At 40.2% G+C, this 24,187-nt stretch overlaps 1 protein-coding gene across 3 annotated transcripts in view; it reads left to right on the top strand.

Annotated features, from left to right (window-relative positions):
• LOC117759474 (zinc finger protein 609-like) overlaps positions 1-24,187 on the top strand; it is a 65,891-nt gene that overhangs the window by 14,034 nt on the left and 27,670 nt on the right. For all 3 annotated transcript variants that reach the window (XM_034581607.1, XM_034581608.1, XM_034581606.1), the window contains exon 2: positions 4,965-5,850. In XM_034581607.1, coding sequence (XP_034437498.1) covers positions 5,092-5,850 — 759 coding nt within the window. In that variant the 5' untranslated portion in view covers positions 4,965-5,091. The remainder of the gene's footprint in view (positions 1-4,964; positions 5,851-24,187) is intronic.

Raw genomic sequence — 24,187 nt, 5'->3', positions numbered from 1 at the left:
ATGTTTTGGGATCGTAATGTGTAACCGATTGATTTACTTGTGTCCTTGCAAACTGCTGTTTTGGCTCCGTTTGGGTCCGGCCCATCTTTGTAGAATGGTTTAATGATGACCAGACAGGGAGTCGTTTAGTTTGTGGTATTACATTAGTAGCGTCAGGTATTGTCAGATTTACTGTTGTTGATTCAACTGCTGATGCCACAAATCCAGGGAGAATAAGCAAAGCAAGGTACTGACACTAGTGCAGGATTTCTATCACGTACATGTTGTACGTCATTTTACTGAAAGCTGTTATAGAGAATAACACGGTTTGAGGCAGTTTTGTGCGCGAGCTTTGTTATTTTTACTGCATCACACCAGACCCTGGACATCGAGGCCTAATCAGCCAGAGATCTCACACTTCTTTGGTTACTGTCAGTTTGAGTCACGTAGCTTCTTGTCCATGAGATGCAGGAAGGTGCTGCAGCCTGTAGGAAACCAAATGTGACCTCTTTTTAGTTTCTAAAGTAGGTTAAACGAAATATGTTTTATTGAGCTCTATTCTAGCTCCGATAAGGTCACCCATTGCTGGCGGATGTGAGATCCTGTCGTCGACATATTTACTGATAAACATGCTGACTGGGCCACAGACTCCTCATTCCCATCACCTGTACTGGCTGGGTACATTTCTATCTGAGTCAAGGAAAGAAAAGAACAAAAAAAATGATCCTGCTTTCACCAGCAGGTCTTTTCTTAATTGGTTAAGAGATGACCTGTTTTTATTGATACTGATGCCATTATCGATTTGCAATTGTTTTGATTCTTAATCAATTCCCTTAACGATTCCCAATCAGTTCTCTGCCTGGGGAAGAGGTAGATCTACACAGATTTTCTGGGCCAATGTCTCGTCTCCGTTAAACAGTCCTAGAAAGGCTGTTTAACCAATGTTTTATTTTACATTTTCTTAGTCAAAGAAAAAAATCTGCTTCCGTGGCAGTAGTGTTATTATAGCATAGGATATCTATCCTTGGTACTGCCCAGTTTGGAAGTAGTGTAGCTTGTGCATACAGTGCTGAATACACAACATTCCTGGAATTTCGGATCACGTTGCTGGTTTTACCACCTTTACTTGAAATAACCATTTACTGACATTAGAACGAGCATCTTCTTCGTGAAATGAAGCCACTGTTTGGTTTGGTTTCTTCCTCTCCATCATAATGATTCCTCATTGCAAGTTTCCTGCAATGTAGCTGTAAATGTTTGATGTCATTGTTGTTGCAATGAGTCAGGAAAACTTGCCCGTATTGAACACTACTCCTGAAATAGTGAACATGGTGTCTTCCACAAAGAGTTTACAAATACCTCTGGGTTGTTTGGATGAGAGTAGGATTGCTAATCATGACTTCAAAGAATAATCCTCTGTTTTTTGTCATAAATTTTCTATATTGGCAGTAAAAGTAAAGTCTTTAAAGTGCTTCAGACCAAAGTCAACGCACCCAATCACTCTCCATTCAAAAGAATATTAATCAAACCATCTCGGTGCTCTGGCCATTTGTTTTATTGCTGTAGTTCTGTGTTGGGTGTCGGCTCCAAGTGCTCCTGGATATCCCTCACCTTTCAACCAGTCAGTGCTTGTTTGATAGACGCAGCCACAGCTATGCAGGGCATGTAGCTGATATTTTGCATGCGTTACACTCTCCTCTGTGAGCGATCGTAAACCAGCCTCTTCCCTGCATCTCCGCGAGACGAGTAAAAGTAAGTTTGGTGAAGCATTTTTCAGTCCTTAATGAGATCTGGAGCACTGGGAGCAGAGATGAGGCAATAATCATTATGACTATATATATACCTCAATAAAAAACATCATAGCTTGGTGAAACTTTTTATGATTGTAATTATAGCAGGAACAACTATGAGCAAAGGCCTGGGCTGAGTTCCATGCCAGGAAATATGCATTTATTAAGACTAAAGCAATGCCCCTGATTTTAAAGTAACTACATTTTAATACCGCTTTAAAATTCTCTCTCTCTCAAAATTCAGAGATGGTTCTGACAGAGATAACCATACTGTGAAATTTTCATGTTGACACATGTCTTCTTAGAGAGCGTTTCTCCTTCATGCCTGAGCTGATTTTAAACTGTGCAACTCGCAGTGTAATTACCTGTTCTGCAGTCTGACTTCGGATTTCTCCCTGTGTGTGTTGTTGCTGTCTGTCGCACGTAAACAACAAGTCAAAGTGGCTTGATGAGCCCTGCTTGTGGTTTGTGCCTGAATACAGACAGTTTTAGAGTTTCAGAGCCCTTGTTTATAGATGACATAACTTCAGTTTCATGCACAGATGGTGTTCCTATCCGTCACATGCAGAAAACAACATTATGCCAGGTCCAATTTCAGTTGTGTTCCATGGCAAATTGACCAGAAATCACTTTTCACCCCCCTTGTCTTTTTCCTCTGTACATTCAATGCAGCCTCACCCTTATGTGGCCTCTGTGATAGATAGCTGAATGAAACTGGATCTGTGAAAAAAGGACGAGCACTCTGGGAGATGCACAGCCTGCATGCCTTTCGCTCAACGGGGCACTCATTGGGACATTTCCTCAGTGTGGGCTTTTTCAAAAGGGGCTTGCGCTGCAGTTCCGGCTAAGGGCAGTACAGTAGGTCAACAGCCGATAGAGTTACAACCTCTCCTTTGTGGAGGTGTTGAACAAATTAGACCTCACAACTGTTTACCCAGTCAAACAGGGACAGCTGCATCTCCCCACCCTCCAGAACCTGCCACTGACTGTTGTTCCTTTGGGGAGCCATCTGTGAGGAATAAGTCGGCACGGTGATCAAATGAATGTTCCGCAGTTTTACCTCTGTCACTGCTGTGTGGGGGGGGGGGGGGGTGTATGAATGGCCCCTTAACTGAATCAACATGAGCTCTGTGCATTATGTGACCCAGCTGCCATGTTGGACTGTTGCTCTAATGAGAGCTGGGTAATGTTAGATGGCACAAAATGACTCATTTTCTGTCAGTCAGTGGGAACAACCAGTTTTAAGACTAGAGCATTAACCTTTTGTTGCATTTGTTGTGTTTTAAATATGTCGATATCCCTGTCATAGTTATTCAAGATGCTAAAGGACTTGAATGGATACGCCCATCTAAATGAGCTGTGTTTAAACAAAGCTAACAAACCGTCGATATGAAGTGAACTTTGAAATACTTTCATAGTTTGTGTTTTACAGTCTACTGTTTGTCTGTGTTTTTGTACATTGAACAGATAAAGAAGTTCAACTCCCTTTCGCAAGTGGAGCACAATAGCTCAGCAAAATTGGGCTATTTCGGAAGGTTTTTAAATTTCACTCACTCGTCTTCACTGTAGCAGAAGTAAAACACGTTTTTTTAAGTTCAATTTTACAGCAGTTCAGATTGTGAGTCAGCTGCCACTCCCTATTATTTTCATTATCTATTAACCGTCTGTTTTCAATTCATGGTTCTGTCTGATAAAAAAGCTAAATATGCCTGTTAAAATTCCCCATAATCCAACATGATCTCTCTTTGTGAGCTTGTTTTAATGGACCAACAATCCAAAACCCAAAACATTCATTTTACGATTAAATGTGACATGGAAAAGTGTCCAGACTTAATATTTAAGACACTAGTACCAGCGGATCTTAGGCATTTTACTCAAATGCTGATGATAATAATTATCAACATAGTTGCAGATTAATTTCTTTAAACATTGCAGCTCTGGATTCTATTAGAGGATCACTGTTGAATTAAACCATTGTTACATGAGGTCTTAGTAAAGCACTGTTTACTTTGACACTATAAGTGAAAATACCATGACTTGAATATGGATAAAACGCAGCCAAAGAAAAGAAACTCTAGCAAGAAAATGTTTTACATATCATGTAAAAATGTATGAATCATTATTTAAGCTGTAAAAAATAAACACGTCTACTAACCAGAATTAAGAACCCACATTTGCAATTTTACCGAAGCGTCTTTTCAGGGCTGCTCCATGTTTACTGTATTTTGTCAGTCGCGTCTCTGCAGCACAAAGAGAATCCTCTGTGTTTGAGGCAGGATTGATCTCATCAGCCTCACCACCACCCTAGAGTCTTTTGTGCTCAGACGTCCTTATCCTTCATGTGCTTCATAGCAAGGGGAGAGGAGAGCCACGGATGTGCGTTTTAATTATTTACCTACATGCAGTGAGCTCTCACAAGACTGAAAGTGCTACGATTTCCAGAAAATAGTCTTGACTGTTTTTTTGTTTGTTCTGGTACTGGTTCATCCTCACATTCACAAAAAAGCCCTTTCCGGTTTCTAAATGGTCGTTAATCTGAGAAAATGATTGACCTGAATTGTGAAATTCAAGTTAGTAGCTTTAATTTATTGAGGTTCAGATAAGATTTTTTTTATATCCATGTTTATCTGCTGTGTGAAGATATGAAACATGACGACCTTTGGCCTATATTGTGTAAAAGAAATACAACAAAGCTTATCTCCTGGGACATAAACTGGTTCATTCAATGGTTTTAAGATCCACTGTTAATGCAAGACTGCTGATGTGCTCTTGAGGTGAAAAGGCACGGCTCCATAAACCATGTGGGGGTGTGTAAGACCAGCGACTCCCTATTTCCTTATTTATCAGCAGTGACACTATCAGTGGTGCCTTGTGAAAAGCCAGCCAGTCATTCAGAGCAGTGGGGCCACCTTGGCTGTCAAAGCAGGATTTAGGCTACATTTCCCATGGTTGCCATGACGACTGTGGGAAGTGATTATGAAGAGAGGGTTTCGGAGCGGGGCTGTCACACCAATGGGTATTACCATAGTGGTTTGCACAGTGATCATCAGAGAGTTACTGGCTCATGATCAAATGGTTTTCTTGTGTCTTCTACCAAATGAAATGCTCAGTTCTGTTGTGGCAAAGCTGTGGGTTTTTATTTCTGTGTCAGAATTATTAGACTTATCTAACAATGTTTCTCTTCTGTCTCTCTAGGGAATATGTGTTTCAATGGGACAGCAACGAGCAGAACGTGAGGATTCTCTAACCCTTGCCCCCGAGTCCCAACCGTCTGAGAGGGTGTCGGACCTCACTGAGGAAATCCTGGGCCGTTGGCACTAAAATGTCCCTAAGTGGTGGCACTGCAGGCGGGAAAGGTGTGGACTCTAATGCGGTGGACACTTACGACAGCGGGGATGAGTGGGATATAGGTGTTGGAAATCTGATTATTGACCTTGACGCTGACTTAGAGAAAGACAAACTTGAGATGTCTGGTACCAAGGACGGAATGACGGCACCGCCCAGTGCCGTGGCAGCGTTGCCTGACAACATCAGGTTTGTTAGCCCAGTGTCTGGCTCTCAAGGCAAGGAAAGCAAATCCAAATATAAGCGCAGTAAGAACTCTAAAGACAATAGTAACAAAGCTTCTGCCGGAGACGGGGGTAAAAAAGAAACTGCAGGACGGACTCAGGGGGAGCCGGCAGGTACAGCAGCGAACGCAGGAGCTGCTGGCGGTAATTCCACCTCTGGGAGGAACATGGAAAAAGGGGGCAAAGCCTCCCGAGGTGTTCTCGGTGGTAAAAAAGAGAAAGAAGGGGCTGGTGGGAAAAGTAAGAAGGACAAAACAGATGGAGCACCAGTCGTAGCAATAGCTGCTGCAGAGAAGGATGTTGTGTCTCAAGCCCAAGTTGCTTTGGGGAATAGTCGTAATACGTCCTTTGAGAACACACAATCAACAGACTTGGCTGAAGCCAATCAAATGGGGAATATTGCACTTGAACAAGTTGGGATAGTACCAGCATTGACCGCGAAAACTGAACCGGAGGAGGTGGAAAATGGTAATGGTGAATGCAAGACGTTAAAGAAGGTGAAAAATGAAAAGGTAAGCTCTATTTTCTTTTTACTCTATTTTTGTGCTGTATGGAATCGTTGAATTTATCATTTCACAGATTAGTCTTGTTTTATTTCTGTCTTTTGTAGTATTATCAGGCTTCATTGTGCCGCTGTGAATTGGGCGACTTATGTTTATTGTCAATGATCTTTTTTTAAAAGCTGATAAAAGTAATTTGCAGCGTTAAATACATTGCATCAAAAAGGTAAATTGTTTTGCCAATTGGTCTCTTAGAAATACAGACATTATGGTTCTGCTTGTTAAATTGATCTCTAAATGAAGCTATGCCGCCTGCAGGAGTATTCTGGAGGTTTTTCTCATCATTGCTGTTTAATTTCAGTTGTGCCCTGAGCTCATATGTTCCAGACAGAAAAACTCACCTCAGTTATCAGTCTTCCCAGAGGCCAGCAGCTCTGGATTTGCATTTGTGTGTGTGTGACAGGTTTATTTGAAACAATACTGTCATAACGTATTGTCGTGTGAATTAACGCAGTGAGACACCACAGAAGTGAACGTCGCAGGGTTCTTGACAGTGTGCGTTGTGATAGGCTCGCCCAGCAGGCGTAGAGATGTTCTTCTTTCCCCCGAAGCTGCCTGACATGTGATGCATAAAAATATCTACTGTTGTTCTCTCTTTTATTACCACTCAGTGTAAAAGGGCACCCTTGACGAACATGTTGCCGAGTCCGTCTCCAGGAAATAACCCACTCCTACTTATCTCTTTTGTTGTAAAATTGTTCCAGAAGTGCTTTGATATTTATAAAAATCTTAAGCTCATCTATGGTGAAAATTAGTACCAGCCAACATCTGTTGTAATTAGCCATGAGTGTTAACGTGCTGTGCATGATCCAGCCAAGCAGAGTCAGACTAGAAGATAATAGATAATGTCAGTCTTATACATCACATTATGCCTGTGAAGTTAAGTAAATGTCACATGGCGTTCCACTTTTCTTTTCTTTTTTCTTCTCACAATTTCAACGCTGACATTGTTGTACAAGAACAATATAAAGATCCGTGTAGCTGTTCACCCACACTTATCTTGTTCACTCAGAGTTGATCTATCGCTGTGTCTATTGTATGCCTCATAGCAGCCTTTTCATGCTCTCCCAGTATAAAAGACAGCCGAGCAGGGAGGTGCTGAGGACTGTTTTTGTCTGTCATCGTGTTCCATTCTTAATCCCACAAGCCCCAGTAATGCCTGGTGGAGCAGTATGTGGGGGAGGGAGCTGGTGCAAAGCACGCCTTCGTCAGTTTTCCTGCTGCTCTGAAAGTGGCATGGGGGATGGGCTGTGAAGACGCCTGTTCGGCTCCTTAAATCCAGGACACCCAGCAATGAACACTAGCCGTAGAGTCTCCTTGGAGCGACTGCTGTGAAAGGAAATTTCAGGAAAGTCTTTGTAATCGTAATGTATTTAGAATGAAAAGGCTTTTGAGGGGGAAGCCACATGAATTGGTTGACAGCCGTGAATAAAGGGGAGAGAGGTCACAGCTGCTTTCAAGCAACTAACCTGTGAAATTTATCTCTGATGGAGGTAAAAAGGATGTGATTATTTTGTAGCACACAACAATCTTGACTGGAAGAGCAGTTTAACGGTTGATGGATCTGTTTAAACTGCATAAAAACGATATATATATATATATATATATATATATATATATATATATATATATATATATATATATATATATATATATATATATATATATATATATATATATATATATATCGTTTTTATGCAGTTTAAACAGATCCATCAATATATATATATATATATATATATATATATATATATATATATATATATATATATATATATATATATATTTGTGGGTGTGTGCATTTTTACGCTTTAGAATTATAACAGCCTTATTGTATTCTATTAATTGTTCCTTTTCATCCTAAAAGTATTTTGTGGAACAGAACAAGAGATTTGAAGGTGTCAGTTGGAGACGTTCAGCCAAGATTTTTTTTTTATATCACAGATTAAATAATTAATAATCAGCACATTAATTGTCAATGAACACAATAGTTGGTTGTTGTCCTTATTGAGTTAAAAATGTACTATCTGCAGTTCCAACTTTGACCACTATGCTACGATTCGTAACACAATGCTATTGCTAACACTTACAGCTTGCATTAGTGTTGCACGCAAAATTGTGTTTCACGTGCTGAAACCGTGTTGCCTCTGTAACAGAAATTCCCACATTACCACCAAACCCCATTGGACATCTTACATGACTGTTTAATCACAGATGTGGCAAACGAATCCCATTTCCTCAATAGTCATTAGCCACAGTAGCTTGGTTTCCGTGTAAGGCTGCAAGTAATGATCATTTTCAATATTGACGAATGAGCTAGTTCTTAAGCCAGTTAATTGTAATATATGACCAGAAAATTTGAATTAGGAAATGTTTGCCATATTTACTGATTAATTTGCTGTGGATTGACTAAATGTCGCAGTTCTACGAGTCATTTACTACATTAAGTTGTAAAAACTTTCAACTGTAAACAGAATCGAATGAAAAATGTAGATTCTGTACATGGCTCTTTAATTTCTCACTGTTTTTCCAGAAAGAGAGACAATTATGTTGAGTAATATGGAACTTGATTCCAAATATTTTTATAATCAGTATATTTTAACTTGTCAAATGAAAGAATACAACGAAACAGTGTTATTTTAGAATAACGGCCTCGTTGTAACTTGTCTGTCAATTTAAAAGCACAAGCTGTCCCTTGTCTGAGTGTAATCCAGGCATTAATCAGTATGTGTCTCAGTTGCAATCTTGTTCTCCATGGTGGAGGTGTAATAGCATGGCTACATTGTCGGTGTCCTAAGTTAAAGCTCCCCAAAGCATTGGCTCTCGGATGCTGAATAAATCATCTCTACTTCCTTGGTACAAGTGCTAACCACCTCTGAGTGTGTCTCACTCTCCCACCTCTCATTATACAAATCTAGGGGAGTAAGGCATTCATCAGCTGCCTCAGTGTGCCACTGGCCTTGATAAATGGAGCAGCTCTCATGGAAAATTACATTGGCAATGTTACTTTGAAAAGGGGGGGAGAGAGGGAGAGAAAGAAAAGGCTGCACTTGAATGAAAGAGCCCAGCCACCGCTCTGCATCGCTGCTGATGTCCGGCTCGGGGAGTGCAGGGATCTCATGAGAGCGAGCTTGAGTTCTTTCTCCTCGCCTTTGCCTGTGCCTGACTGACTGTTGCTATTGTGTTACAGCTCATTCCTTTTAAGTAGTGCCAGCTTTTAAAGGCTCTGGGATAGAAGGGAGACTGACTTATTTTAAGAAGAGGAGCAAATTGCATCAAGAAGCTCAGTACAAACGGAGGCTGTTAGCTAACCTGTCCATGCTAATTCTGTAGAGATAAGCCGAGGTGTTGATTTATTAACAGAATGTGCAGCAGAGTAAATTTCTTCTAGTTGATAAAAATGTACTGAGATGCCTTTTATGATTGATCAATTATGTTCTTTGCATCTTAAAAACATGCATCTTGAGCATTTAGCTCTCACCTATGTTTATACTGTTTTTACTGAGATTTTATTTCACCAGCCAGTCTTTTTAATAACTGTTCAACGGCTTCAGAAACAGTTTCAGAAAACCGTTAAAAGACTTGTGTGGATGCGATTGCAGTATGTTTTAGTTTGAAAATGAAGGTTTTGACAGGAGACAGGATTTTGAGCTTCTCTCTCTCAAGTTCTGTTGTATTTATTTCTTTCAAAATATTCTTAATTCTCATATGTTTAACAGACTATGCCGAGCCATGCTTGCCTTCCAGGAGCTATAAACATGTTTGATTACCGATGTGGTCGAATGATGCAATTTACCGAGTACTTCCTTTTGATCATAATCTGACCCGTATAAACATAAAGGGAGGTATTTTATCTGGGTTTCATTTTCCATCTCACCAACATGGTTGAACTCCACATGAGGACAGAGAATACAAATATTTTTCAACACTGTTAATCATTAAAAAGGCAACTGAATGCAAAGTCTGATCAAATAACCGTATTCGCGTTCAATGATCACTGAACTCGCTTTGTTATCCACAATCCCAGATTCATAGCTGTTGTGATCTATGCATTGTTACCTCTGCTCATTTGAAGCTCTCGCCCTCAGGGAGTCCCTCACTACTACGGGAGGAAAACATTTGACACTAATTGTTTTCCATGTCTGCCATCAGCCACTGCCTCCACACTGATGTGAAATGTGTTGAGCTTGTAGGCAAAATAAAGCACGAGAATAGAAGGAGAATATAAAAGTCAAATTAAGGTAGTTGTTAATGGACACACTGGCAATCCAGTCTCTTTTAAAAAGGATATAAAAATGTAATAATATTAACATTAGATGGATTTTTTAAAATGTCTTCATGAAATGTGAACGTCCCAGGGTTACTGCATTTTTCAGTAGACTGACACGCATGCCGTGCATACCACACATTTTCAAGGTTTACAGTGCCCTATCCCTCACTGACGTGCCAGTGCAAATCAACACAGTAATAAGCACGCAGTAGCTGCTGTGTACGTAGAGCACAGTCCGGTATTTTCTGCATCTGCACTTAAAAAACGATTTTCAGATCAATGTTGGTAGCAATTAACCTTAACCCTTAAGATTCCCGTCAGAATTGTCATAGCAGAAGCCACCATAACACCAGAGTCGTCAGCCAATAGAGCAGACCACAGCTTCAGAAATTGAATTGGAAGAAGAAGAAGGCCTCGGCCCACTAAGTTTATAGTCTTGTTAGAGGAAAATCATTGTCGAGAGGCACCTCAGGTTGTTGTCTTTTGGGGGGGGGGGAGTATTTCATGCTCCTCAGTCATAAACTCTGCTTGTAGGCACATCGACCAAAGTGGTTGTTTAGGTTGTTTTATGTCCCATTTCTCTGAATCATGAAGGCCTCACGATACCCAGTATATTTACCAAAAACATCTCCCTAAATAGCAGATCATTGATTTATCATCTACTTAAGGTTCGTTGTATTGACCAGATCAAATAGCAGATCATTCGCTTGTCTGAAGACGGTAATGAAAACCAGAAATGTGTTTTCTGTAATAGTTTGTATCCTCTTCACAGATTAATGGGCATCTAAGTGCAAGAATGTAAAATGGCCATGGTCATGAGAACAAGATGATGTCTTCACAGGTTTTACGTTTCCAACACCCAAAGATTCAATTTACACTGACATTACAAAGGGAATCCTCACAGTTGAGAGGCTAAAACAACAGAACATTGGCATTTTCCCTATTATTAATTTCAAAAGATCAGTGAGGTTGATTAACAAATTGTTAAAATTAGTAATACAGACACCAGAACACCTTTTTGAATCATTCTCATTACAATGAATCCAACAGAAGTGAGTTTCAGGACATAACAGGAGGTCATGTCTGCCGTGTGTAAAACCCACAGCACAATGCAACTTGATTAGTTTATTTTAATATCAGTATCATTTTATCACTTGATTTCACCTTCTGTTCTAAAACAAAAACCTCATAATCAAACAGACAACCTGAAAATAAAATATCTGTGTGAAGGTTTTCTACAGGGCCACCATTTAAAAAAAACAAAAAAAAACAATCACAGATCTGTCAGACAAAGCCTCCGTCATGCTTTGTCTTTTCCTCCCCCGTCTCGCTCCTAAGCTTTCCACAAGGTGTGTTGTGCAGTGTCTGGATCAGCTTACTATGAGGGAGGCATTCGTGGGGGGAAGGGAGCAGAGGCTTGTACAACTAATTCAGCTCATGAAAGACTTATGCAGCGAGAGCAGCTGTCTTCCATTGTCAGCCTGCAAATTTCCAGCGTGCCTCATTTCGCCTCTCAATGCGTGAGTAGCGAGCGAGGCGAAGGCAGAACGCAGGGGAAACGAACCAAAATTGGAAGGAAAAAGACACGAGCAGGAAAAAGAGAGAAACAAATATCAGGACCTTTTCGTTTCATGAGCTCAATGTGGGCCTCGTTCTGTTTTCTCTGTTTTAAAACTGTGGTGGGTGTGCGGTTGGACCAGGGTCTAATAATAAACCGTGAGCCTATTCAGACCCAGTGCGCAGTATGCAGACAGATAAAAAAAAAAGGGCTCTGCTGTGGTGAGAGGGGAGAACGAGGGCATGTGAGGGGTAAGAGGGTAGAGGGTGGGGGGTGGGCAAAAGAACTGCCTGAGATTGGGCGAGGAGGGAGGCGAGGGTTGAACGGTGTTATGAATGGATAGAGTCTTTAACCCCCCCCAACACACTGAATAGTTTGTCACAGGCTGCTGCGGCTGTATGTGGAATGAGGGGAACTGGCTGAGAGCTCTTGGATTCCTGAATCCTTGAGGCATGTGGTCTGATTAGCAGAACAAAACCCACACAGTGGGGAGGAGCAGACGTGCCCCCCCTCCACCCTCCTCAGATGGAATTTTCTACCAGTGAGGGAAAGAGGTGGCTCAAAGTTTGTACTGCCTTGCTATGGTTGTAAAAAGAGTTTGCAAGACTGTGTTTGGGGATTTCTCACTTGTTCCTCAAGGCTTTGTCTCTGCACAGTCTCTATTGTTTTGGCCATGTGAATAGAGTTTCCTCCCCGCAGGTCTTTGCTTGCGGCGGTTCGAACCCTTCATTTTGGACATTCGCCGGTGAACTCATATTGAAACAGGTTTTGACCATGAAACGCTCGAGGAGAGACATTTGAAGTCCAAGAGCTTAGCCGCTTGAGAAATGTTTTTCAGTTTAACAAAGAGGAAGTTAACAGCAAGGCAGTGTTTGAGCAAGTGTGATTATGGAGAGGATTACGTTTCAAGCCCTCCCCCCTAATACTCTTCTAAGGGGATTGTTGCAGCCAGTTTGTTAAATGCAACGAATTCAGGGAATCACTAATGTTTCGGCTGCGAAGTTCTTCACCTCATTGCACCGTTGCCTTTTTTATTCTCTCCTTGGTCGCCCTGCATCAATGAGTTACTGTTTCAAATCTTCAAATGAGGTTCCTCAAAATATACCAAAAAATCCATCAGGTTCCATTTATTATTTTACCCGAGAAATTATTTAAAATGTAAAATAAACCACCCAATCTCGCAATGTTAAAGAAACGGATACAAAAATTAATGGATTCTTTCTTGGCCCATGTCCCACACTTCCATGTGACAACATTACTTTTTACTTTTATCACGATGACGTAGAAACAAACGGACAGGGGTGGAAACATAACCTCCTTGGCGTAGATGGCTTTCGCTTCTTTCCTGACGATCTATTGCGTTATGGTCCCTCTTGTGCTTTATTTCTGAGCTATAGCTTTAAACAAATTGTGGCTGTAACCAACAATAATTTTTTTAATCATTGATTATATGCCAATTATTTAATCACTTTATTGGTTGGCTATTAAAATATCCGTTTACGCCCTTTACATTGTTGTTTTGATTGACCAACAGTCCAAAGTCCAAACCTGCTCAATTTACATTTGAGAACGCACTTCATTTATATGAATGATTACTCAAGTGATTGTTGCTCACCTAAATGAAGATACCAGCCCCGAAGTTGTTAAAGGGAGATCCCAAAAAAACGTTCGTCTGAGTTGGAGCAAGATCCAATCTGAACCAAAGAAGTTCATCTTTTCTGCCCCAAACTACATCTTCCATTGAGCTAATATGCATGAAATTAGAGATTGTCTTCAGTTTGAATGCGAAATGTGATGCGTCTCGCAAAACATTGGTTTAAGCTAGCAGCCTGTATATCTTGTCTAGATGGGAGTATACAAACAGAGTGTGCTCAGACTTGCTCTGTAGACTTGTCAGATTCTTATCTCAGCTCAGTGCATCAGCTCCCACTGTTATTATATATAATTGGCCTAAATATTCCTTGGTTGTACAGTATTTGGGGGAAAATGAGTGTATATACACGTTTATGGTGCTTGTTTGACGGTTTCAGATTCTGGAGTATCTTTTTTTTAGATGCTAGACGGGAGTACTTCTAGTTTAGGTGAAGTGTCCTCATTGGAGATGATGATGTTGTTTTTATGTGATTAAAACAGTAGTCACACAAAGTCTGATCTTCTTATGGATTTGATGAATTGAAACTAAATGCTACAGGAGTGTTTGTCCTCTCGCTATACGAGATATTTATGTTTTTACAATCAGTCTTTTTAGTGTCAGCTGCCGTTACCCACCACTGGGCTTGTCATTTTACACGCAGTTAAACCCTCTCAGAGGTAGACAACTGAGCAAACACACATAATGGCTAATCCATTTTCTTATCTGTCAGATGGTGTTGTTTGGGGGGGGGGGGGGTTTCTCTTGCTTTCTGGCTGAGGAGGCTCTCTGGGCTTATCCCTCTCATTTCATTTCGCTGGATGTCAAAAAGACTGTCTGCCAAAAATAGAGCAGCAGTCCACATTTCAGCACGAGAAATTGGAGAAGCAAGTTAGATCATGTGTGAGCCTTCCCCTGCACTCTGTCTTGCCTAAGAGCCAAACTGAGAGGTCAGCCTGGAGAGCAAAGCTTTTACACAAGCTCCTCTCTCTAATCCACTGTCTATCGTGCCCATTTGGAGCATAATTGAATATCATCTATTTAAGCATAAATAACTACCTCTTGTATATTAAATAGAATTTAACAACACAAAGGGTCTGCCGCTTTCTTTTATGACAAGTATGCATTTGAGATTTGCTCCGCCGCGCGCCTGCATGCGAGTGTGCATGCATGCTTCCAAGCTTGGAAGTACAGATCTGAGATGAAAGGATTTTCTCTCCTATTCTAATCCACACAGACAGCTAGGCCCTTGTGATTATTCCTGCCCCCTTCTCTCCACTCATCTCTTTGAATGCAGGGCCTTTCTAATTCACCCTAAAAAGGGTTTCAAAAGGGGATTATACCACTGATAGAAATTAAAGGGAGAACACGTCTGTCCTTTGGGACCAATGTCAAACATTCGTGATTCGATGGATGCCTGGGCTGTGCACAATATTCCACTGGATTTTGAACAGTTGGTTTGCAAGTCTCATTTTTTCAGTAGCATAACTACTGATGTTTTATCAAGAATGTTTGCGAGTGGTGCTGGGTAATAAAACAATATGAATGTCCCATAAAATGTTTCATCGAATATATCGAAGGCTCAATATATATGACATTGCTCGTGGATTGTGTAAGCACAGTAAGGAGGTAAAACACCGTACTGATTATTTTACAGATTTGTAAAATGGTTTTCCTGTCAATCAAGTGTTTGTCATTCTCTGCCCACGAAGAAGAGTTGAAAACCACAACCTTCACAGTCTAACCTTAAAAGAAATAACAATGTGACATTTATCTTGATAATTGTCAATATCGACTGATGTGAACATTTTATATCTTGATATAATCTTTGGAGATGTCGTCCGGCCCTATTTGAAAGGTCACAGATGCAAATTCTCCAGTAGTTGTTACTGAATATTTCCCCCAAAGATTGACATGCAGACAGCAGCACCAGACAAACGATTGGTTGCTCAGCAGGCTCCTCTGTACATGGAGGAATGAAAAGTCTCTTCCTATAAAGCAGGTGGTGGCTGTTCTGTTTTTCAAATGATGCAAATGGTAATTTTCTTTTTTAGAACAAAGAACATTCATCATTGTCATAATATTAAAAGTGACTTTTTAATTGATGTCCTCTAAGAATATTATTAAAGTTGACTGTTATGGAGAGACATTATGTTCCAGTCGGTTTTAAAATAATTATAGATTACCATAAATTAAGATGTCGATAGAGTATTAAAAATGAAACATTACCCATAATTCATTATTGTTAGGGGGGAAATATAAGTGGTTCATTGAGGGGCTTATTCTTTTTGTTCGGCAGTATTTCCCTTGGATTTACTAATTCAGCAAAGCATCCGTTGGTTCTCATGAGATAATTACACTGAAGCTCTTCATGTTAAACATGTTGGGGAAAAGAGTGGTAGAGCATCATGTGGCTCACTGACCTGGGCCTCAGTCCAACAACTTAACGCTTCATTACCACTCAATCCCTTAAATCCTCACCCCAATCTACTGCTCCTTCAGAGAAATATATTAATAAATGAACTATGCATTAAGTGTAGAAACAGTGGTGGATGGTACTATTCCCCGGCTTTTAGCTAAAGTTTCTCTTTGCTCGCTGCCAAATCCTTTCATACTCGATGACATGGAACTATTTGACTTTGGCATCAAGGATGGGTCACTGTTTACACGACATTTTAAATTTATGCAGCTGTCAGTGGCTCTTTGATCAGGGCCTGACTTGGGCCCATGAAGGGCAAGAGTATTAAAATAACAATATATAAAGAGTTATGCCTGCATTATTGTCAGCAGAATGAGCGTATAAACCAGCTCTATGCCGCAGATGACTCAGCCGAACGTTGACTTCAAAGTGCATGTTGAGTTTGGGCATTATTGAATAACAAACAAGAGTTATGATAAACGGAGGCGAGCTTGACAGCATTCCCCTTTCCAGTGTAGAGTACATGTGAACATTTACCATTAATTTATTAATGGTCTAAAATCTAAAGAAATACTGAAGCCGACCACTTGTACCTGTTAGCTTTTATGCAACTACTTTTTTTCACTTCTTTGTCCAGCAAATCAAATTTCCTTAATAGTGCAGAGTTGTGATCTGTGTGTCCTATAACTGATTTGAATTTGCATGATTTACTACATTAAAAGCCTTAAATGCCATAGGTTATAAATGTAGGTCGTCCTCTGCTTATACCACTCCTCACAAATTGGTTGTGTGCCAATGACTTTTTAGTCTCCAGTGTATGAAGGTTTGATTTTCTCATGCTGTTTCCGCTCCTTAAACAAGAGTACCACATGCATCAAAGTCACCCCTGCCACAGCAGAGTTCCTTTATGAATGCTGATCTGCTCATGGGAGGCTGCATCAGTGTCCTTGAATACAGAAGCTTTACATTATCTGATTCTACAGCAGAGTAAAGGTCCTCTGTCAAAAATAGTGTGTTTCATCCTATTTCGCTGTTTTGGTCCCCTTTGTGTTCCAGACCCATTCGCTCAGCAGCCTTGTCAGTTGTTTTTTTATTTATTCACTGCACTTACAAGAAAAGGCTGTGGTTTAGGTTGTACTGCTGGAAATGATTAAGTAAATATAACTGCAAAAAACCATGTTTGAGAATCCAGGTGGATATTTCACTTTATCAGACTCTGTATTGCTCAACACCCCAGAAACGCCTGGGGTCAACGTTCACATTTATAATGAAATGGCATTTTATTTTCCACAATACATGCAAAATGAATGTGTCTGGAGTGGGAAGAAACAGATGTAAACAGAAAACATGCAAACTCCACAAAGTAGGGAAAATATCTTGTGTGCGTTTAACTCTTATTCAGTTTGAGGTTGACATTGGCAAATGAAACAAAAAGAAAAGAGGTTGGGTCGTTTGGTTAATGAAGGTGAATGTGGCTCATCATTCATTTCCCCCAAATATTGTAAAATATCATAAAAAGTGTAGCAATTCTTTATAATGTTGGTAGTTTGCTCTTTGTTTTAATCAAGGTGGCTCAGTTTCCCGATGAGCCACAGGGGGATACTTCTGTTTGTGTCATCTCATGACCTTTAAATTCTTGGATGTGTTGGACTGAATTGTTGTTTGGGTTTCCAGTGATGTGTTTAGAATTACTGTGCGTCATCACCTTTTATAAGTTGACACAGGGAACATGTAAGCAAACAGCTGCTTATTTACACATCCAATAAGTAAAGAGCAACGACTTTTAGCTCTGTTTTTGGTCTCCACCCACTCCTAAAGGAAGTATCTGTTTTTATCTGCCAAATCATCCACTATGTTGATGACAGTCTGATGTTTGGTGTTAAATAGGTAGTAAACAGGGGGCTAGTAAATCTTTTTGGATGAAAACAGCCATGACAGCCATGACAGCCTGAGAGTGTGAACCAAAACATGAAGATGTGGGACGGACGTTTAAACAACGAGCTGAGCCTCACTGTTAAGCACATGAGGCCGTGTGGAGCTGCAGATTCAGGTGATAATTCTCTGTAGGTTTATCACTTCAACTCAACCCTTTGACATTGTCATGTGATACTCTGGTCTGATTGAAATATTGATAAAAGCAGCTTTAAGCGTTACCTTCATGTGCAAATCTAGATCCCCTTGTTGTAACTGTGAAATCATTAAGGAATGTAAATAAGAAAAGAGGCTTACATTCAGCTGGGTTTTATCTTAAAGTGCTTCGCTGGTGCACAGATGGGATGAGGCGTTGAATGCTTGGCATGTTAAGAGTGCATATTATTCTTCCTTTGCTTGACATACAGGGAAAACTTCCAAAATTTGTGGTCTGTGCAGTTGCTGTTTTGCCGAGATGACTTTTCAGCCACCAGCCAAAGATTCAACCAAGTTGATGCTGCGATACGTAAATGCCCCTAAGTTAATTTCCTCCCCAACACTAGAATATCCCAGCACCCCTAAAGGCATCCTGGGTGTTAGTGCAGTGGCAAGAAGGGAGGATGTGTCGGTGGATCAATGAAGGTGAAGTTAATATGGAAATGAGCTCCTCTTTGTATTGGAGGCTGGGGAGTTGTTTAGTCCTTGGCAATGAGCTGAGCTCGCACATTCAATTATATTTTGTAAGTGGGGCCCTTGTCCATCTGGAAAACTAAATTATATTTAATCATATCCATTAGGTTTATGTATCCCTTGAAGAGTGAGACATTTTGCTGTTGAATTCATTCACTCAAGTCATATGTCACAATTATTATGGTATTTTTTGCTATAAATAATATACCTCAGGTTATTACTTTAGAGCTCCTGGCAATTTGGTTATTGCTGAATAATGGGACTGACTGATAAAATCTAGTCTTGAATTTTGTGCCGTATGACCTTGAGACTATACTTCCACGATGTTATGATGTGAGCTCATAGAGAAGAATGTCAAATCTTTTAAAAGCAGTGTATCCACCTTTTGTTGTGGTTCATACTTGTTTCTTTTTTGTACATTGTATTTGATGTGTAGCTGTTAGTTGTGAGGTTTGATTGCTCTTCACAGAAATCAAAAGTAAGCAAGTAAGAACCCCCAGTGAATTGTAAGAAAGAAGGTTTTGTAGAATTTTTAATATATACTGGGAGGTTAATTATTTATTCCAGTCTCATCTCAAATGTAGTACTGGGTATGAATTATTAAACACCACAGAGGCAAATTGTTAGGAATAAATGCACTTGAAAAACCCTAAAATAAAAGGCAAATATAGCATGAAAAATGTATTCGTGCCTGTTGTTCTGTGGCCAACTAAAATTTAAAAAAGCAAGGCATAGACACAGCTTTCAGATTTTCATAAAATGTTAACTCTTCATTTGAAATACACAAGTCATATGATTTAACTTAAACTAACAATACACAACACTGACCTCGCTGGCTCTTAAGATTGTCAGTTTGAAACGAAGTCCTCAGGATAAATAAAGATGGAGGTATCATCTGTGTTTATGGATAGCAGCTGCAGACAGGGAGGAGGGGGGGGACTACAATGACTACAGTGACTGTTTATTTTTATCAGGGCATTAGCAGATTAGGCACTCAAACTAACAAGGTCATCAAACTCTGATGGCGGAGAGCAGCAGACCTCTGCTAAGCAGCTGGCATAGAGCGGTGGAGATTTGGTGCGTTATCGTGGGTTTCACTTTGCTCCTGCTCCTTTGACATCCCCACAGCCCGACCTGTTAGTGATTCAAATTATGTCAATACATAAATATTGGATATAAAATGTGTAGAGAGTCCTTACCAGCAGCTACAGTGTGATGGTAGAACTATACTGTTCTGACTAAATTTTATTAAGAATTTCGTTTCTTGATTCGACCACCATTTTGTTTGGAACTTACCACACAAGGGGCATATGCACATATTTTAAATAATTGATTAGAAATGTAAAAACTTATTTCATGATTCAACTGGGAACAAGCTGTAAACACATACACAAAAAAGTCAGGATTTACCCTTCTGCCATGAAGAGGCTGTATTAACTCCAGAGTGCACTCTTCATATCAAACAACAGCAGGTGCCATTCAAATTGTTGTTGTTGACATAACCCGAGGAACACAAATGACTTCAGGGCAGCAGGAGGACTTTCCTGCCCGGTTGTAGTTTCTTGGTCCTCTCTGCCCCTGGCAGTGACCGAAATGTCTTGAAGTTGCAGTTGGATGAGACCAAGAAGACGGGGGGATAGGGGAAAAAAAAAAAGCCAAGAGAATGTAATTCCCACTTTTCATTTCAAAGATCGTAATTGATCATTCTGATACATTTTTGTTTAGGATTGAAATCGAATCACCTCCTGTGGTGACTTGTCCTTTGATTGAGCAAGTGTCCGAGGAACATTTTGGGGCTCAGCCTACTTCTTTTGTTGTACCAAAGATAATCCACTGAGTCGTTTTTAAACCTTTTCAAACAGCTCTCAGGTTGATTTGATAGATGCTAAAGTAAATGTATTTTCAGGTTAGCTTGTTTTGGCATATTTTCCACTTCTCACGTAACTCCCTGGATTATACCTAAATCACCTACAGACTATAATTATCAAACAAGTCACAGACATGCTGTGCTGTTCAAAAAAAATAAACTCTAGTGAAACTTACCCTGCTATTCTCTTTTAGACACCTGTCTTTTCAACTATTTTTTTTCCCCCCTCACCAGAAATGGTGTTGAAATGTCATGTGGTGCGAGCCACAGCGATCATTGCCCCAAGGTGTATTAAGGTGTAAAAGTCTATTGGGGGCTTGAGGCAGCCGTGCAGGAACTACGGGCACTCAGTAATAGTGCACATCATCGTCCATTAAGACAGACATGGTTCAATGGGAGCTCTGTGAGACGGCCAACAGTAGAGGTCAATCAGAGTAGCAAGCACGAGTGAAAGTAGCAGCGTGAGGGAGAGTACAGCTCAAGTACCATCTGCAGAACAGAGCACACGCCTTCTCATCTACAGACATATTTCAACAACCACGCACTCACTCACTCACCCGCTGCACCTTAATCATCTGCTGAATTTCCTTTTTACTGAATTGACAAGCCTAGAATGGAATTTGGAAACAGGTCATGGGATTACTAATGCTGCTGACTGTTATGTAGGTATAGTTAACATTTTATTGAGGTTTCATAATTCAGAATGAGCCATATTGTTCAAAGTATATATGTAGCAGATATATTTGCGGTCATTGTTATTCCCACAATCTTACACCCACATGACAAGTCTATATGTGTTGTTATGCAAGGTATAATTATATTCATTGTTTTCTGTTTGTGTCATTCCAAGTAACACAAAACAATAGAAAGTAATTTGGCATCGTTAAGATTTCCACAAAAAAAAAAGAAAGTAAAATTGTGTGTGGCTAAGAATTGTCTTTCTAATGTTTGGATAAGGCACCACCCTCAGAAGAGTGTCAACATAACAGCCTAACAGAGAAGATCTAAAAATAGTTTGAGGTTAGGAGCTCTGGGGAAATCTCACAGCCTGAATAACAACTTGTTTTCCTTGTGTAATATGTGGGACTAATAAAATGTTGGTTATTTCGCTGATAGGGCTTTCCGGATAGTATGTCTACGAGTGTTTATCTTTGCTGAAGCGCTGTGGGCCCGAAGGTAGACACCTGAAACCTGAGTTTTGGTCAAAGCTGTCAACATTATGGTGAATTTAAACATCGATGGACACCAACACGAGGAGCGCGATTTCTTTTCCCACTCTGATCTCAAAGCCTCGGTCAGAAACCTCCGACTTGTAAGAAGCCAAAGAGGGAATCATCGGTATTTGGGTGAGAATCTAGGTGTCTGAGCTGTTGATGACAGCCTCTCTGTGTGTTGTCAGGTTTCCCTTTGCTGTGAGATAAGATTTATGAGTATGGAGAGGGCTGGAAAGAGAGAGATCCTCGTAGGCTCAGCTTAGCTTATCTGGATTTCTGCTCCCAGCACAGCCTCTCTGCCTGTCGGACGCAGAGTGGGTGACCTTGACAAGAATGTGGCTTATTGTTGTAATAGATACTGTTGTTGTCAACTGACCCATGGTCAGAGTGGGAGGCTGAGAAATGGGAGACAGGGGAAAAGGGAAGAGAATCACCAATTGAAGCTAGCAGCATCTAGATAGGATTAAGTTCAAATCTGTCCTAGCTAATGAGAAGGTAAGCTTCTGACATATTCACTATCTTACAATAAGTAGTTGCACCAGTATTCAATGTTGCACTGCAGTTAACTTCAATAACGTCTGTTCCTGAGATTCAGTCTCTGAACAAGAAAACATAGTGAATCAGTGCTAAATTTTCGAGCCTCTCAAATGAGAGTATATCCTGGTTTTCTTGCTAGCATCATTGTAAGCCAAATATTTTTGAGAAGTTTCGTCAAAAATGGAAGACCTCACATTGGCCTGTAGGACATCACAACAGTCATATGACATTATTATTTGACATTTTGTCATTCTTGGCATAACAATTTATAAAAAAATTGCTCTATTGTCAGCAATACCTGCCAGAATCCAATGCTGCAGGGCTTAGGGTTAGCATAGGTTTGTTCTTGTTAAAAAAGTGCAAATACCGTCTGTGCAGGTAGCTTGACATGTAGGCATTCAGCGTGACTTGTCAGCAGTAAACATGAAGAGTTGTTGTTCCTGCTTCCACATAAAGACCTTTTAGACCTCATGATACCCCCCCCCCCCCCACACCCTGTCGTCGTACAAACAATACCAGGCTCAGACTCGAGGCAGCCGGCTGGTCCACCGAGAGGAAAGGAAGGAATTAGGATGACAAGGTCAGGCCTGACCCAAGACAAGAGAAAGTGTTCCAAACCAGCTGCTGTGTTAACCCAGTCTGCCAACCTGGCACCCAGTTTACCTGCCAAAATCCAACCTGAGCTAAGCAGGTACAAGGGAAGATTTCTCGAAATATAGCTTATATTTCCAATCCACATCTGCTCTTTAGCCGAAGGACACAAGCTGAGATTGTCTCGAGGAAGTAGTTAAGAGGGGGAAGACCTGGCCAAGATATACTGAGGTGTTTACTTGCTGCCACCTGTTTCATTGGACATGAAAAGGGTTTAGTAAGTTGGATGGTGTCGTTAGCTAATGACCTAGAATAATGATTAACATTAAAGAGCAACTTGACACTAATTCCATCATTGCTAGAAATGTTTCTACAGATATTTGTGGTACCCAGAGGATGGACCCCAATGTCTTATCAATGGTGATAAGCTCAGCTGCCTTGTCTCTTAACACCATCACGTCATTTTGAATAAAAAGACTTAAGATATTGAAAAAAGTATTATATTTATATTTTGAAATGAACACGTTAGTATTTAAAATACAAGGTTAGCTCGGTTGTCTTCCTAGAGTTTTGTTTGAATATTTAAAGAGGGGAAGAGAGAGAGAATTGTAAAATCATTTTTTGTACTCATATTTTTATAATTCATCCAAAAAGCATTATGACAGATTTAGGATTATTTATTACATAGGTTTTATTTTCATATTTCTTTGTACATTTTCATGCATTTTACTCACCAAGTTAATTCCTAAAATATAGGTGCGCAGCCACATTTCGAGCAGCACAAGACATACATGCATTAAGACCCTCAGAATATGTAAATTCCTGGTTTTACATAAATATTGGTCACATTTTACTATTGCAGTTTGATAGTAGTAGTAAAAAGAGAGGCATTTTTCCTCTGCGGGATTTTGCTTCAGTAAGAAAATTAGGCCACTGCTTCATAAGTGAACAAATTGGTAAGCTCCACTTATCTTGGCTCGGTCCTGTAGCCTGCAGTCCCATGTGCCTTCTGTCTTTTTATATCACTTTTACTTCCCATCATGTGGCTGGTAGCTGTAGGAGTCGTCTCTTGACTACTGTTTGTTTTCCTTTCATCAGGGAGTGCAGATGTCTCCACAGGTAAAGCCTCTCGTGCTCTTGGAAGATGTTTCCCTTTGAAAAAAGCTTTGTGTACCTTTTTTTTGTTGCTTTGGTGCAGTCAAGGGCATTTGTAGAGGAGTAGCTCTGATTTGCAGCACACAGCTCTAATGTGTCACACTAAAAAAGATATTACATTTGATTACCACGGAAATTTACAGCAAATGTGAACGCGCCACTTGTCTTTGTAACACTTGGGGCTGTGATTCACAGCTGATGCGATAGGTTGTGAAGTGAAAGTTCGCTCTGCGCTGTGTATGAAGCGCTTACAGAAGGTGTTTATATTTATGTCTCGTCTTGCACTGTTGTATTTCTAAACTTGAAGGTTGTGTTGTATCATAAAAAAATACTCATCAGCATTTCCTGGAGACTGGTTTAGTTTAGTAGGCTTTTAAACAGGGTTTCTGTAGTTTTTTTTAAAAAAAGTCTATAATTCACTCGTCTGAATTTAGGTCTTGAATTTAT

This window comes from Hippoglossus hippoglossus, chromosome 3, assembly GCF_009819705.1.
Source record: "Hippoglossus hippoglossus isolate fHipHip1 chromosome 3, fHipHip1.pri, whole genome shotgun sequence".
Classification (NCBI taxonomy): Eukaryota; Metazoa; Chordata; class Actinopteri; order Pleuronectiformes; family Pleuronectidae; genus Hippoglossus; species Hippoglossus hippoglossus.
This window is presented reverse-complemented; position numbering and strand designations above follow the sequence as displayed.